General features: G+C 36.9%; 1 protein-coding gene across 6 annotated transcripts in view; it reads right to left on the minus strand.

Moving 5' to 3' along the window:
- utrn (utrophin) overlaps positions 1–14,496 on the minus strand; it is a 301,041-nt gene that overhangs the window by 111,900 nt on the left and 174,645 nt on the right. For all 6 annotated transcript variants that reach the window (XR_016093863.1, XM_088929485.1, XM_088929492.1 and 3 more), the window contains exons 56-57: positions 6,805–6,977; positions 2,289–2,445 (exon numbers count right to left, since the gene is read on the minus strand). Coding sequence is in view for 5 of the 6 variants with exons in the window: in XM_088929485.1 (XP_088785611.1) it covers positions 2,289–2,445; positions 6,805–6,977 (330 nt within the window). In the remaining variant the exon portion in view is untranslated. The remainder of the gene's footprint in view (positions 1–2,288; positions 2,446–6,804; positions 6,978–14,496) is intronic.

Consider the following 14,496-nt stretch of genomic DNA (forward strand, 5'->3'; position numbering starts at 1 on the left):
CACCTACTGGTCCATGAACATAATTTGCAGCAGTAACTGGATTTTAACTGGAGGTTTCTCACCACAGTACTGTCCAGTACCAGGATTGCTTAGTAAACTATTTAACAGCTGTATTATCCATTTATAAAGTGTAATTTTACAATTATTTTCCATAAACTAAAACATGACTGAGGTTACTAGCTATGTAGAAAGAATTACAAGAGGTGGCAATTTCTTTTCATTCTAATACTGTTAAGATACTGGATATCATGCAGAAAAGGGGATTCTTAACTCTGAAATGGGTTGACTTAGTAATTAGCTTTAGTTTAAGGAGGATTTACATTGAATTCTGACATTTTATAAAGAGAAAGGTTTCAAACATGGCCCTTTGGTGAAAGGCAGAGATCTAAATTTATTGTACCTAAGGTACAGCTATGGAAGGATGAGAGAAGCTTATGTTTTTCCATCACTTAGATGCATTTCAGGTAAAAATAAGAGGAAAAATGTTATATTTCATATCACTCAGCTCATTTTTTTTGGTGTACTTGGAATCACATTTGTGTGCATCCTGCTCGTATGGGACATGACAATAAAATGAAAAATGGGCACAGATGGAGAAATGTGTTTCAAAACCCTCTTGGTACAACCCTGTCTGGCATGTGAAGCAGAAGCATGGTGTCAGGTTCCAGCTGGGATAAAGACATGCCAATAGTCAGGAGGATCAATAGGCAACGATTCACTGCACTCATTCTCTAGGCAGAATGCACACAGCATCTCACCCAATTAAATTACTTATTGTGGCAGGTCTATCTCCCAGTAAGTTTGCAGGGAACACAAATATTCCTATGTTGTTTACATGAGTATCCAGGTAATAATTTACTGGAAAAAAATAATGGCATTTGCTCTTTTTTCCTTTCCATTCTTCCAAATGGTCATTGCTTGGATGTGACAAGAATTAGAATGCCTCTTGTGTGTGAATTACCATATTACTATGATGCATTCTATAAACATTAGAAAATAATTATAATTAATATTCTATTGATGACTTCCACAGAAAAAAGTCCCCAGAGGCACTTTCTACTTAGGATCCCTTCAGGAAAAAAAAACAGATTTAATACATTAAGGAATAGATTAACAATGGCTTAAGATGATAAGGACATATTTGTACAGAATGAAATGTCTTAGGATACATTTGAAAATATAATATGACATACATTGTTTTCACAACATACAAACCAATCTTAATAAAGTAAACAAAAGAAAAGTACGACCTCTATTATCAGGTCTTGTTTTTTTTGTATTGTATCCACACCACCCAGCTAAGGGGTCCTTGGCTCACCCTGCTTCACTGAATCCCAGCAGCATACAGCGAGTTTAGTGTCACAATTCCCAAAAGCAATTAACAAAACGCAGATTCTGAGCTAACCTGGATGTTCTGTTCTGAGAACTGGGAACAGCAGAAAGGCAGCTAAACGCACATTTCCTTTATTGTCTGAGTTCATACTGAGTTTATTTTCTGCTTAAAACATAATTATCAAAGATCTCATTCTTCAAATTTCCTTTTTCCTCCTGCGTTGCTGACATTTGAACAATTTGTGTTCCTATCCTTTAAACATTGTAAAGCCCGAGACATTTCTGCTGAAACCCAGACTTTATGTGCTACTGGTTCTGTTGCACTAAGAAAAACAGGGAAATGCTCCATAAAAACTGCAGATTTATGGTGCTGAACATATTCATTATTTTATGAACCACTTGCATATAAATCTCATGCAGTACAACCATTCATTGTTTTTTGACAGTTAAAGGGGTAGAAATTTAGTGAATTGGGTAAGATTTAATTTTGTTAAACTAAAAAAGTACTCCATTTTTTAATTTAACAACTTTGTTCCTTAATATACGGATTAAGAATTTTCTTGAAGCCTTCATTTTTTGTATAAAGAGGCGCTGTCTTTAGAACATAAGACAGTTCTAGGAGAGGAAACGTAAACCATAAAACAGGAACACGAACAGCAGCTCACTGCACCTTACAGATAAAAAAGGGATGCATGTAAATATTCACAACAAATTAAAGCAAGAGGATTTTTTTTAAAAAGGCATTAATCAAAGCAAATAAATTACATCCAAACACAGTGTTTTTGTGCTTTTGTTTTATAAATCTAACAGCCAAAAGCAGAAAACACGGTGAGAATGTCACTTGTTAGTGCTGGGTTGGACGGAATGTGAAAACCACGTGGGTCATTACAAAACAAAAGGAAAATTGTAACAAGCTGTACAGCAATCTTTCAGGAAATACAGCGTCTTACACTCACCGTGCAGTGGCTGTGTTGCTGCTGCAGGGTGGGGACATCTCCACCTGTTGGCATTTGCTTTGTGAGCTCTTCGTCTTTGAGAGTGAGCCATCTCCACAGTTCTTCCAGCAGCGTGAGCAGTCTGGTCCATTTCTCCGCACTGGCCTCCAGATGAGCCCTGCACCAGACAGTCACATGCACCTAATCATACATCTGGTTACTTTAAATCAAGAAGGAATCCAAGCAAAAAGTGAATATTTTAATGTCTCAGCTCTTCCTTAAACATAAAACAAGCATCAAAGCCATGATATGTTTCTGAAGTGCTGACAATACCATTCTAATCTGCGGCATCAAATTCTAAATTCAGCAATATTTGCTGTTAGTTGGAACTTTGTTAACCCATTTGTTTTCAATTTTTTCTTAGACATGCAAGTACACAAAGTTCAGTCTATTGAGTACAATGTTAAACATCCCATTTAAATTTCTGGAAAAAAGCAAGGGGAACTTGCTTACAGTTTTATACAGAAATATACAGTTTTGTGACCAACAGGAATATACAGGGACTCCACCATAAGAGCTAAACAAATAACAAGGACCTGGAATTGCCATAAAACGAAAACATCCTTGCAGCTTAACATTATTCTTTTGAGTTTAATATATCTCACAATTTTGTGATATATTTTAAACTCATCTGACTATCGTATTATAACTCTAAAACACTGAACGAACCGTAGAAAATCATGTCAGATTAAAATTAATGTGACAATTACTTGGAAAAACAAATAATTTCAAATTACAAAGTCATTCATCTTAAAATAACTTCCTCTCCAAAACAGGAGAAGCCTAAATATAGATTTAAAGGAACAAATTAAATAAAAACAATGTAGATTTTTTTAACGCTACCTGTGAAAATAATCATTAGTGTAAAAAATAATAAGAGAAAATAAATAATAATAATAAATTAAATATATTCTAAACAAATATAATCTAAAATAATCCGTTTTGAAAACAGACCAAAACAGTAAGAGTCCACCAAAAAATGTTTCCCACGAGCTGGGCATTTTCTGCATTTCACTGAGTGTATTTGAATCTAGTGATGATGAGACTTCTAAAAGCACTTAGTACGAAGAGGTCTGTGCGACCATCACACGGCATCTAAGAAAGCGGTTTCCTGTGTTCACTGGCCAGTGTGCAATCCCATCCATCCTAGCTGAATCTACCACAGGGGTCGAAAATGAGAATGGCCTTCCATGACCTTTTGGTTTGGACCCAAACTTATGCAGGATACTCTGAGCTACAGAGCGCTGAAAGTGAAGAAGGTCAATAATACTGTTTATAAGATCCCTGTAGAGCATCCAGCTATTCACCACTGCAGAATTTAGGGACCAGGAGAACATGGGCCACCACCACTGCTTGGGCCATATTGAGATTTGGTAACAGGAGACCTGTAGATCCTAGAGATCAACACCTCCCATATGCTGGTTATAGGTCTGGATGCTTGCTGGATGCTGGAGGTGGTCGTATGCTCTCTGTTCCTTATTCCAACGTCTTACAAGTACTTCTGTATACTTTCTCTCAATATCAGTGGCCACGGTAACACTGTTGTCACTCCATCTTACAAGGAGTTTCTCTTTTTGTGTCAGTATGTATGCTGATCCTCTTGGCATTTTTTCAAAATCTTTCAAAGGTTTGAAGGGAGCACTGTACAAGCGCTTCTGCCACATTGTGCCAGTACACCCATATCCACGTTTTGTCATCTCATCTATAAGGGACAGTGATGTGAAGAGGTTGTCATGTGAGAGTTTCCAACCTGGTGGAACACCAGCCTGTTCAGCTAAACCCAGAACTACACTGGGTCCCTGACCTAATCCAGTCTCTGGAAGGAGGGTATAGGCTCCAGCATACGGCTCCATATGGTAACCAGTGTATGAGGCAAGACTCCAGAGTTTGAATATATAATGGAAGGATTTCCCTTTGATGAATAGTTTGTATCCATTACGACATAGTAAGGGATCATACTTTCATCAACAGAAAGCCATTCACTGAATGGCCAGATCTTGTAGGAATTGTTAAGCTCTGTGAAAATTGGCCTGACTTTGTAGAATGGGTAATCAGTGGCCATGGTGTCATCAACTAAATGGATAGAAGACAATCTAATCAAAGCGATTTCTACATATGGCATTACATATGCTTACATTTTGGACATCATCGTCATCTGACCACAGCGTGTCTTCATGGTACTATGTTGTAACCAGAGGTAAGAAGAACTCCATAAAAGCTAAGATGCTCATTCATATTTAAATTGAGTGGCTTTCCCTTTTTTTGGACAGAGTATAGGTTAGACATTTCAATTCTCAAGAACAGAGGGTAGAGCTTTAGGAAAACATCGGCAGGGTCTGGTTTCATCTGTTTCAGACACTGTGCAGCTGTCGGCTCATACTGGACATAACTAGGGAGGTTGCTGTTCACTGGCATTTTGTATTTTTTTAAAGACTCTGTCTTAATCTTCACATTCTGAAGAGCATCTTCCTGTTCTTTGGTTTGTAATGCATCCTTTCTACTGCCATTTATAAGAGTAGCCTTTTTTCCCGAGCCTTTGGTCAGTGGGGGCATTGTCTCTGCTGTGATATTGCTGATGAGGCTGCATCTTCTGTTAGGGCCTCATCATCCTCCATGTCAAACATTAAAGCATTTGAATTCAGAATTCTTGCTGGCAGGTGAGCTGTGTCACCAGTGTAGTCCATATCAGATCCATCACTATCACAATCACATTTTTAGAGCAGATGTTTCAGACTGGGGAATAACTGCAATATTACAAACAGCTGACTGGGGCTCACTGAGGTCAAGCATGTCAAGTACTTGACTCAAGGTCAGTCTAACAAAGAGAGGGGAAAAAAATCCATAAAATACTCAATAAAACTACTTTCCCTACATTATACTAGTGGTCACAATTGTTGCCGCCAAGATGTTTGACCAAATAGCAAAAAACAAACAATTTACAAGCTAAATAATGCTATATTTTAATAAAGGACACTTTAAATGTTGAATGTAAATAATTGTGAAGAGATAATCAAATAATAAGCAGAACCTACCCTTTTTTGTGCAGCTCTGATGCTGCCATCTTCTCTTGATTGCGCAACCCGGAATTAAATGCATGTGGTCACATGACTATTTTGACCAATCACTTGAAAGCTATCCAAAATTGTCAAGAAAATCACAAAAGTGATTGTTTTTAAATAATGAACTACCTTACAAAAACTATATGGTTTACTACTTGTACCCTAAAGATGACAGAAAATTACTGTAGTCGAAATTGTGACCTGTATTCAGTGTAATCTGATCTAATTAGAATCCTGCAGCAGTACCTGGAAGGAAGACTCCAAGGAAAACCATGGATTTGTTTTAAGTGTTGCAAGTAACACTCTCTTCTTGGTCAAGAAGGTTCCAAACTAATGCTCTGGTTTGATGATGGGGAAACTGCGCTTTAGGAAGTATCATCCTTCAGATGAGATGTTAAACTGAAGTCCAAACTATCTAATCACTAAAAATCCCAAGAAACTCTTTATAAGGGGAGGGGTATGAACCTCAGTGCACTGACTAAATTTTGCCTTGGGCTTCCGCAATCTGGTTATCCTCAGGTTCAACTGGTAATTCAACTGGTAAAGCCTTTTCTCGCTTCTCTGCCTGATCTCTTCGCAGGGCTTGCTGACATATCACCTCAGGTGGGAGCTGTAATTCAGTGCTGGAGGTATGAAAGTATTTTGTAATGTTACAGTAAATGGAATTTTTTTTTAAATTCAGTAACCCCTTCATCGTTGTATTATCATTTGCAAAATAATAAGCAATAGTAATACAAAGGATTCAACTACTTATCTATACAAACAAAAAACAAAAAATCAACACAAAAAAACATACCTATTTTCTAGATTAGTAGATCATTAGCTTAAAGCATTATGCTTATGTAACTACAATAAAAGTAATTATATATTGAGTGCAAAAGGGTTAAATGGATAAGATCAAAGGTATGTGGATATTAGTTGATCAGGCTCAGAAACTGCACATTTTGCATACGGGTATTACAAAATTTGGAGAGATGGGGTTAACAACCCCTTTCAGCAGCTCCCATTTATTCTAATTATGCAATATAATGGGCACTAGACAACAAATCCTAAAAATATAACAGGAGCTGTACTCTATAATTATAATTGCATGGGAATTTGTATACAATGGTGTCTATGTAAGAAAAACTAAGCTAATGTAATTAAATGCATCTAGGGGAAACATTTATTTACCAAGACAAAATTTCAAACTGAAAAATATTATTACAATATGGTAAAACACGCTCTAATTTTTGCGTCTTTAAGCCCTATGTGTTGTGACCAATGGGTTCGTTTATTTTTTATTGTGGCGTCTCACTTCAATTGTCTGCCCATCAGTTTGGCTGTCCTCACTGGGAAGGATTTCGTACTGGGAGGTCATCTGGAGGTCAGTGGGCACCTGTAGAACAGGAAGTTCCCAGTGTTCACTGTAGGTTTACCTGATGTTGGCAGACTTTGCCTTCAGTTCAGTCCAACGCTGGTTCATGTCATCCAGTCGCTGCTGCAGAAACACAGCCTCCTCGGAGCTGCCCAGCGCCCTGGCCATTTTCTGTCTGTTGCCATCAATGCTCTTGAAGATGTCATTGTGAGCGTCAATCTCAGCTTGAATATCCTGAGAGGAAAAAGGATATCAGATCTTAGCACAAAAGGAAGCAGATGTAAGCAAATAAAAGGTTATTAAATTTAAAAAAAAGGTTTAATGCCTTTAAACCTATACATGAACATTCCTTCATGGCCATTAAATAGACATCTGTATGCATTTCTTTCACCTGTGCTTATAGATGGGACATTTTTTGAGGGGCAGCATGGTAGCACAGTGGTTAGAATTGCTGCCTTACAGCACTTGGGTTCAATTCTGGACCTGGGGTGCTATCTGCTTGGAGTCTATATATTCTCCCTGTGTTAGTGTGGGTTTCCTCTAGGTATTCCGGTTTCCTCCCAAAGTCCAAAAATGCACAGGTAGGTTAATTGGATTCTGGGAAAATCGACTCTGGTGCGTGTGTGTTTGTGTCTGTGTGTGCCGTGGACTGGTGTCCCATCTGGGGTATATCCTGCCTTGCTCCTGTTCTTTCTGGGATAGTCTCCTGCTCCCCCATGACCCTGTTTTGTTCAAAGCATTTGTAAAAGATGGATGGACACCTTAGTCACAAAACATTTTCTAAAGCATACTGGGATCTTTAGCCTTAGTCTGGGAAGAGTTTCTCAGAAAGTTTGTAAGAATGCAGCTAACTCATGTTTCTCAAGAGGTGCAGCACATGATACAAGAGACCTAGTTAAATCATTGAAACCTAGCTCTGAAAGGCTGCTGACAGAAGAAGGGAAAAAGTCTCCTGTCAAGCAGTTTATTTATAGTACCAAATTGTTCATAATTTGTGATACTTATCTGTCTCCCAGGAGCTCACTACTTAAAATGGACAAAAATATATATAACCTGTCACTGTGATTGTCAGGTTCATTAAAAATGTTTTAGTGAATACATAAACTGAAAGACAAAACATGCGCGAACCCTGAGGTACAGAATGAATAAGCGCTAAAGATTGTGTTATGTGCCTACAGTATTTAAAGCTACTGTACAGGGTTTTAGTAATAATCAGAAATTTTAACTGAAGAAATTTCAGAAACACAAAAATGATCTTTATGTTCAGATAAAACCCACACAGTTCTCCAAAGCTAGTTTAGATGCAAAATGCAAAAGTGAGATTGAAGACCGAAGAAGAGAAACTCATGGAGGAAAAACACTTGTTTCCACATGGAGACACACCCAGCCTCCACATGGAAAAAGGGCCAACCTTTCCCCCCACTGCAGCAAGCAGCCAGAGAGCAGGATTCATTTCAAGAGCAGATCTTCCAAAGGTACACACTCAGCCCAGGTACAAGTGTTGGGAGAGCAGAGTTTCATGCAGTGGAAAGCGACCAGAAGAACAGACCCTCCTTAGAAACTTGGCACTGGCAGAGAGTGTGTGTGAGGGGGGAAATTAAACTGGGCCTCTTCCAGTTCATTCAGAAAGTGCTTTGTTAAACACCACCCCCTCCTGGAAAAATAATTTCATAGGAAAGCCTATGTCCTACACTGTAGTGAAAACTGGCAGATGTGTAGGTATTCTTTTAATTACGTCATATAATTCTTAACAATTTACTTACAAAAAACAGTCTGCTTCTTCTAAGATTTGCTCAACTGGGCAGCGTATTACGACAAAGCTGTCGTATTGTCGTAATACGACAGAATTACGACAAAAAGTGAGAGTTTTCTATTCAACTTCTAGCACTATGCTTAGCTGTATTTTAATCTTCTTAAAATCCAACTTTTTTTTAGAAAGACTTATACTGTATCGCTTTGTAAACTTACAGTAAAAATTTATCCAATTCACTTTTTAAAAGTAATGAATCTGACAATCTCATCTATTGTCCCTTTGCGATTTATTATCTGGAAAATTCTACAGGAGGCTAAACATGTGTCTGCAATTAACTACTGAGTGGTTCAAGTTATGTTTCAGCCACATCTGCTACTGTGAGAAGCTGTACTCCTGCTGCTATAGTGAAATAAAACAAAAACAAATTAATAACAAAGTACATTGTCCCTAATCTAATGTTTATTGATAAAATATACACTTAAGTACTGTCATTTACTGTTTTATGCTTGTCAGTGCAGATAAAGTACATAACTCAGTACTACTCCTATTACTACAAAAGTACTACCATTTATAAGAGATACAATATTTACAGAAACCAATATTTTACTTAAAGTATACTTTCAACAATGCCTTTTCATTCTTATTTTATCTACAATTATAGAAATACTGCATGACCTTCCACCATAGAATACATACTGTTTTTACATGAGAAAAATACGTGGTACGTGGTCAAATCTAAATCTATAGCATTTACTTTCTTTCAAGAAACAGAAGTCTGTTCAATTAAGATTTCTTTTAACCTTAAGTATCAACACTCACATAAATTAAAGCCATTAAAGCCATCTTTTTTCATGCTCATCAGATACAAAATAAAAATTAAAACCCATAATTACAAGGAAATATGGGATATAGTAAAAAACACTTTTTATATAAATGCAAAAGTAGCTAAATTCATTAATTATCTGGCTTCTAAATTAGAGTGGATATTATCCCTTGCCCAGGAAGACTTAGACAATACTGAGCTGAAAAAACAATCGGACATTTTGCATTAGTATGTTTCTTAACCTTAAAAGAACTAGCTTAAGGTTTGTAAGCAATGAAGAGAGGTTTGTACCTTCTTCAAATGAGTACAACAACAGACCCAGAACCTTGTTTTAACAATCTTTTTGAGCAAAAGCTGTTTCTGTAAAACTTTAGGGAAGAAATATATTTCTGCAGTCTCTTCTGGCAGAAGGACACTGTTTTTCTAGGTATCCTCAGACATCTTTCTAAAATTCACATTATAGAAAAAACAGCACAACTCGAGTAAGGAAAAAATCTTTAAAATGGGATTAATTTTAAATTAAGCAAATATGTACAGTTTCAAAGTATTATTTTTGAATTATAAAACCAAGATGGGATGTAAGTAAGTATAGACATATGCTCAGATGCAATGATACCAGCAAATAAAACTAAGAGAGCAAATACAGTACATCTGGAGAAAACAGGGGAACTCTTACCAGTAGTACACAACTTTCCACTTTTCCAATAATAGAACTGTCTAGTGACATTCAATTTAAAAGTAATAAGCAGGGCTTTATAATTTTAAGATTTTAAAGATATGTGTGGGAAATATTCTTCTCAAAATATTTCTCCATTTCAATCACAAAAAGAAATGGAAAGTTGACGTAAAACATTCTTGGTGACAAGTGTAGTAATGCAGATAAGAGTTCTGAGACCTCCAGAGCAGCACTACTGTGAATAATTCAAAATCATCAGTGAGGAAGAAGAAAACAAAAAATAAACTTTTAAAGATGCTATAATTATGGAAGTTCTGACAGACCTCATGTAACACCATGCTGCCTCACTGCTGCAAGCTCGTTCTCCTATCATTCACACTCACATCAAGAAACCTCAAAAACGACTTGACTTTCTCTTAAATTTAGTCTGCTATTTTACAGCAAATTAAAATATATACAGTATATATAATCACATACCAACAGGGCAGTTGAAAATACTCATTTTTCAAAAATTCTTATTTAAAAAATATCTTAGTTCCATCAGGAGCACAGCAGTAAGCATTTATCGTAATGTAGACTGTCTCACATCAGATGCTTTAGGAATTAAAACAGTATGAGCAGTGAAGGAGTTAATCTAGCACAACATAAATATACTGCAAAAGGCAATTTAATGCATTTTATAATGTAATAAAATTTTGATCTATTTCATGATTTAAAGTTTTTTTATTTTTAATAACACCACTGCCATAAATTAGTTTTAGCTTAAAAGTGGCATTTCAAAATGATAAGAATAAGAACCTTAATAAAAATATAAATAATGCACATAACAGACAAGGAGAGCTGACCTTTCTGCATGTGACAATCTGCAATCTACAATTGAGTTGAACAAAGCCAGAAATCTAAACGACTTTTTATTTCAATATAATACTGCTTAATATATTTCAGAACAAACTATAAATTCATTCTGTCCACTTTAAAGTAACAGTGGAGTTATATTTAGTTGTCTACAATTCTTACTACAGGCACAAATGTAGTTAAAAACGGGATTTTCTCTTCATTCAAGTATACCTGTTCAAATTTCCTTAGCAACTCCTGCAAGCTGAAGTGCAAGCCAATCATTGTTGGGGACTGGACTCCTCTACAGACTACATCTTTGAGTTAGAGATGCTCCATTCTCGGCCAAGTGTTCTCCACTTTAAAGCATGTCCTCCCTCGTGTCCAGAGCAGACATCTTCCATCAGCACCACAGTTGTGTTTTCGCCTGACCCGGCTGCATAGTAACAGCATCTTTTCATTTTTGTACAAAATGTCAGCTTCCCAAAATGCTACAGGCTAAAGAAAAGTCCTTGAGCCAAGAGCTGGTGTGCGGTTAACCCGGTGACATCTTGCTCTCCGTACCGTCAGCAAGCTCAGGATCCTGTCTCCTTCACCTCTCTAATGACCTGCAGACTCAAGCGCTCGCAAAATATTTACTCCTGGGCCTCAGCTCCAGCGTTTGTTCTCAATTACATGTACAAAAAGACCTCTGTCCAGGCAACAGAGTTTGGGGAGGGGGGGTGGGGGAGTGGGGGACGAAGAGCACATGGTTCAAGTTCACTCAGCATTCACAGAAAGAAAACAGTATCCCATGAAGGAGTCCTTCAGGGGGGAAAAAAACTTAAAAAAAAGCTAACACTCCAAGGTGTGTAACTCCAACAGAAGTGAACGCTTGAGACCGAGAAGAACGCGAGAGATCACACAGGAGCTGGATGAGAATCCCGGTCCAGGTGCCCACAGGCACGTGCTGCTGCAGTGAAAGCTGAAGCTGACATTTGCAGGAATGACCCGGGGAAGCTCCGTTTCCAGTGTGTCGGCCCGCATATCACTTCCATCATTGTCAGATATCCTCAGTGTCCATGCTGATTAGAAACTGTTGCTTTCTGCTGGTTCACCGTTGCATCAGGGTATATGTGCTGTAATCCTTCTATTTCCAGCAGCTGTTTATTATTTTAATCAGCATCCTCCCTCACCCCTCCTCTACCCCAGCTCACGAACCAAGCACACTCCCACTTCCTGAGGCCTCTCTCTTGGCACAACTTCAGTCCGCCCAAAGAAGAAGAAACAAAAGTGCAAGGCCAGGCTCCAAGCTTATTGTCAAAGGTAGATTAAAATGTTGGGTCTGTTCAACTATGAAAAGCTTTTCAATCATAGAAAAGTGTTCACTTAAATACAAAAAAGCTAAGGTGAGTAAAAAACAATTCCATGGAAAGTGATCTTTCTTCTATTTCCATTTACTGTATTTAACTCAATAATCATTGGTTTTTTTTCTGATGGTGACACACACAGCAGTACAACAACCATAGGTCTATAAGTATCCAATCTTTTGATTTTCTAAACATTTTCCACACCTCTGTACCTGAAATGAATGTACTCAAGCTACAAAGTGCCTTTTGGGATTATTTTAACTTTGAAAGGATTCTTGAGAAAAAAAAAAACATAACATACACCAACCATCTAAAGCAGTAATGTGTGTCATCAATTGAAATGAAAACCTAATTTTGCCAATGAAAAAAATGATTGCCATAAGCAATAAAACAATATAGACTGAGTTTAGAAAAACACTTACACTTATTCCTTTAGAGGTATATTGGCACTTGTAACAAAGGCAAAAAATAATACTAAATTAGTTTTGATGGCAATGTCAACACTTGCCACAGTTTTTATGAACTTATTATGATTCTAATAAACACCAAATCAGTGTGACAGAAAATATCAGCAAAGCACTCCATCTGTTAAACAGAAAAACAAATCCCATTTGCCCAACGCATGAGAAACTGACAGCTTTATAGCAAAATATTACCAAGGCGCGGCACACTGTCACAAACGGGATAAGGTAGCTTAATGACCTTTCTGGTGATTGATCAAAATCGTGCAAACAGCCCACTTCCAAAAACATAATAAATAGATTACCTTTAAAGGTTTCAGGAGTGGGAATTAAAAGCTGTAAATCTTTCATTGCTTGGTTAGTAAAAATTAAAATAAAACAGGAGAGAGCACAAGCATCGAAAAGGTTAATCAGTAAAAAGAATCAAGGAAAGATAAAATTCTTAAACTTAAAGTAAGATTGCTACCTACAGTATGATGTAGCGGGAATTTATGATGACATAATTAAATTGACGGCTTCAATAAACAGTTGTAAGCAAACAGTAGAAAGTCACTGCAAAAACACAGGTAAAGTACTGCCTTCCTGAAGAAGTGTATTACCTTGAAATGCAATCTGCAAGGTCACCTATAAAATGTTTTCTTTTTGTTAAAGACATTTTTATTGTCCACCAAAAAGAGTCTGCCATTACAAGAGAAATTTCTTGATCATTTAAAGCTGTGCTGAAAAAGTCAGAAGTTATGTTAGGTTTGGTGCCACTAAGAGGATTATGTTATTATTCTGAACTAAGAATGTACTGTGTTTTGCCTCTAGCTCTGAAGAAGTCAGTCTGTGAGCAGTTCTGGCTAAAGCATTTACACTACATTTATCTGTAATCCATCCTATGGATAAGAGAACTAAAGAACAGCAATTCAATAGGTGACTCTGATCTCAAAGTCGAAATTCAGAAAACTAAAGAACCTGGAAAATCAGAAGCTTAAAGCTTAAGTGTGAGCACCTGCAAGCTAGAACGTTGATAAGGAACAAATGGTAAAACTGCAAATCGAATTCCATCTTATAGCCTATGTCAAGCTTGAGGAGGCTCTGCTTTCCTTTGGTGAATCCAATGATCATTCAAAAAGTTTAAACTCTGTGAATTTTCACTCAAAAAATCTTTCTAAAGAAACACATCTGAGCGGACATCCAGGTTATAGACACACAAATGTAAGCTGTCTGAAACTGATCTAGCCCAATGAACTCATTTCATCAAATGTCCTTTAAGGACTAAATTAAGACGCTCACCGATTATGCAATGTACTCAGTAACAGTGGGGTTACATCTGAAATCTAATATTTGGAATATAAATTCCTAAGTAGTGAGTGTTATATACAGTACATATATTGGGATCTACTTAATGTTAATCTAATGAATGTTAGAAGAAGAGGTCAAAAGTATGAGGACAAACATACCGAAAAAAATAATTCACATGACAATGTATTTACCATCTTGAAATAAAATACATTAGGTGTTGCTTAGCTGATAATTTATGGTAAAATCCAAACTTCTTAACCACAACAGCACATACACTAGGCATTTTGTTAGGCACCTTTAGCTGTTTATCAGGGACTATTTTTCCATGCATCTCCAAGAGCTTTCATCCTAATTTTTCACTCTCCTGAAAAGACTACTCCACAACATTCCAATGCGGATAAGATCAATATCAAAAACCGTTTTGCATCCACAGTGCCATCTACACTTAATCTGGTTCTGTGTTTAAAGTCACTGTTGAAAAACAAGCCTTTTACACACAAATCAGTTTCCAAGGTTGAAGGAAGAACTAATGAAAGCAAATTAAATTCTGAAAACAGGCATTGATGATGA

This window comes from Atractosteus spatula, chromosome 2 (genome assembly GCF_055471065.1).
Source record: "Atractosteus spatula isolate fAtrSpa1 chromosome 2, fAtrSpa1.hap1, whole genome shotgun sequence".
Classification (NCBI taxonomy): Eukaryota; Metazoa; Chordata; class Actinopteri; order Semionotiformes; family Lepisosteidae; genus Atractosteus; species Atractosteus spatula.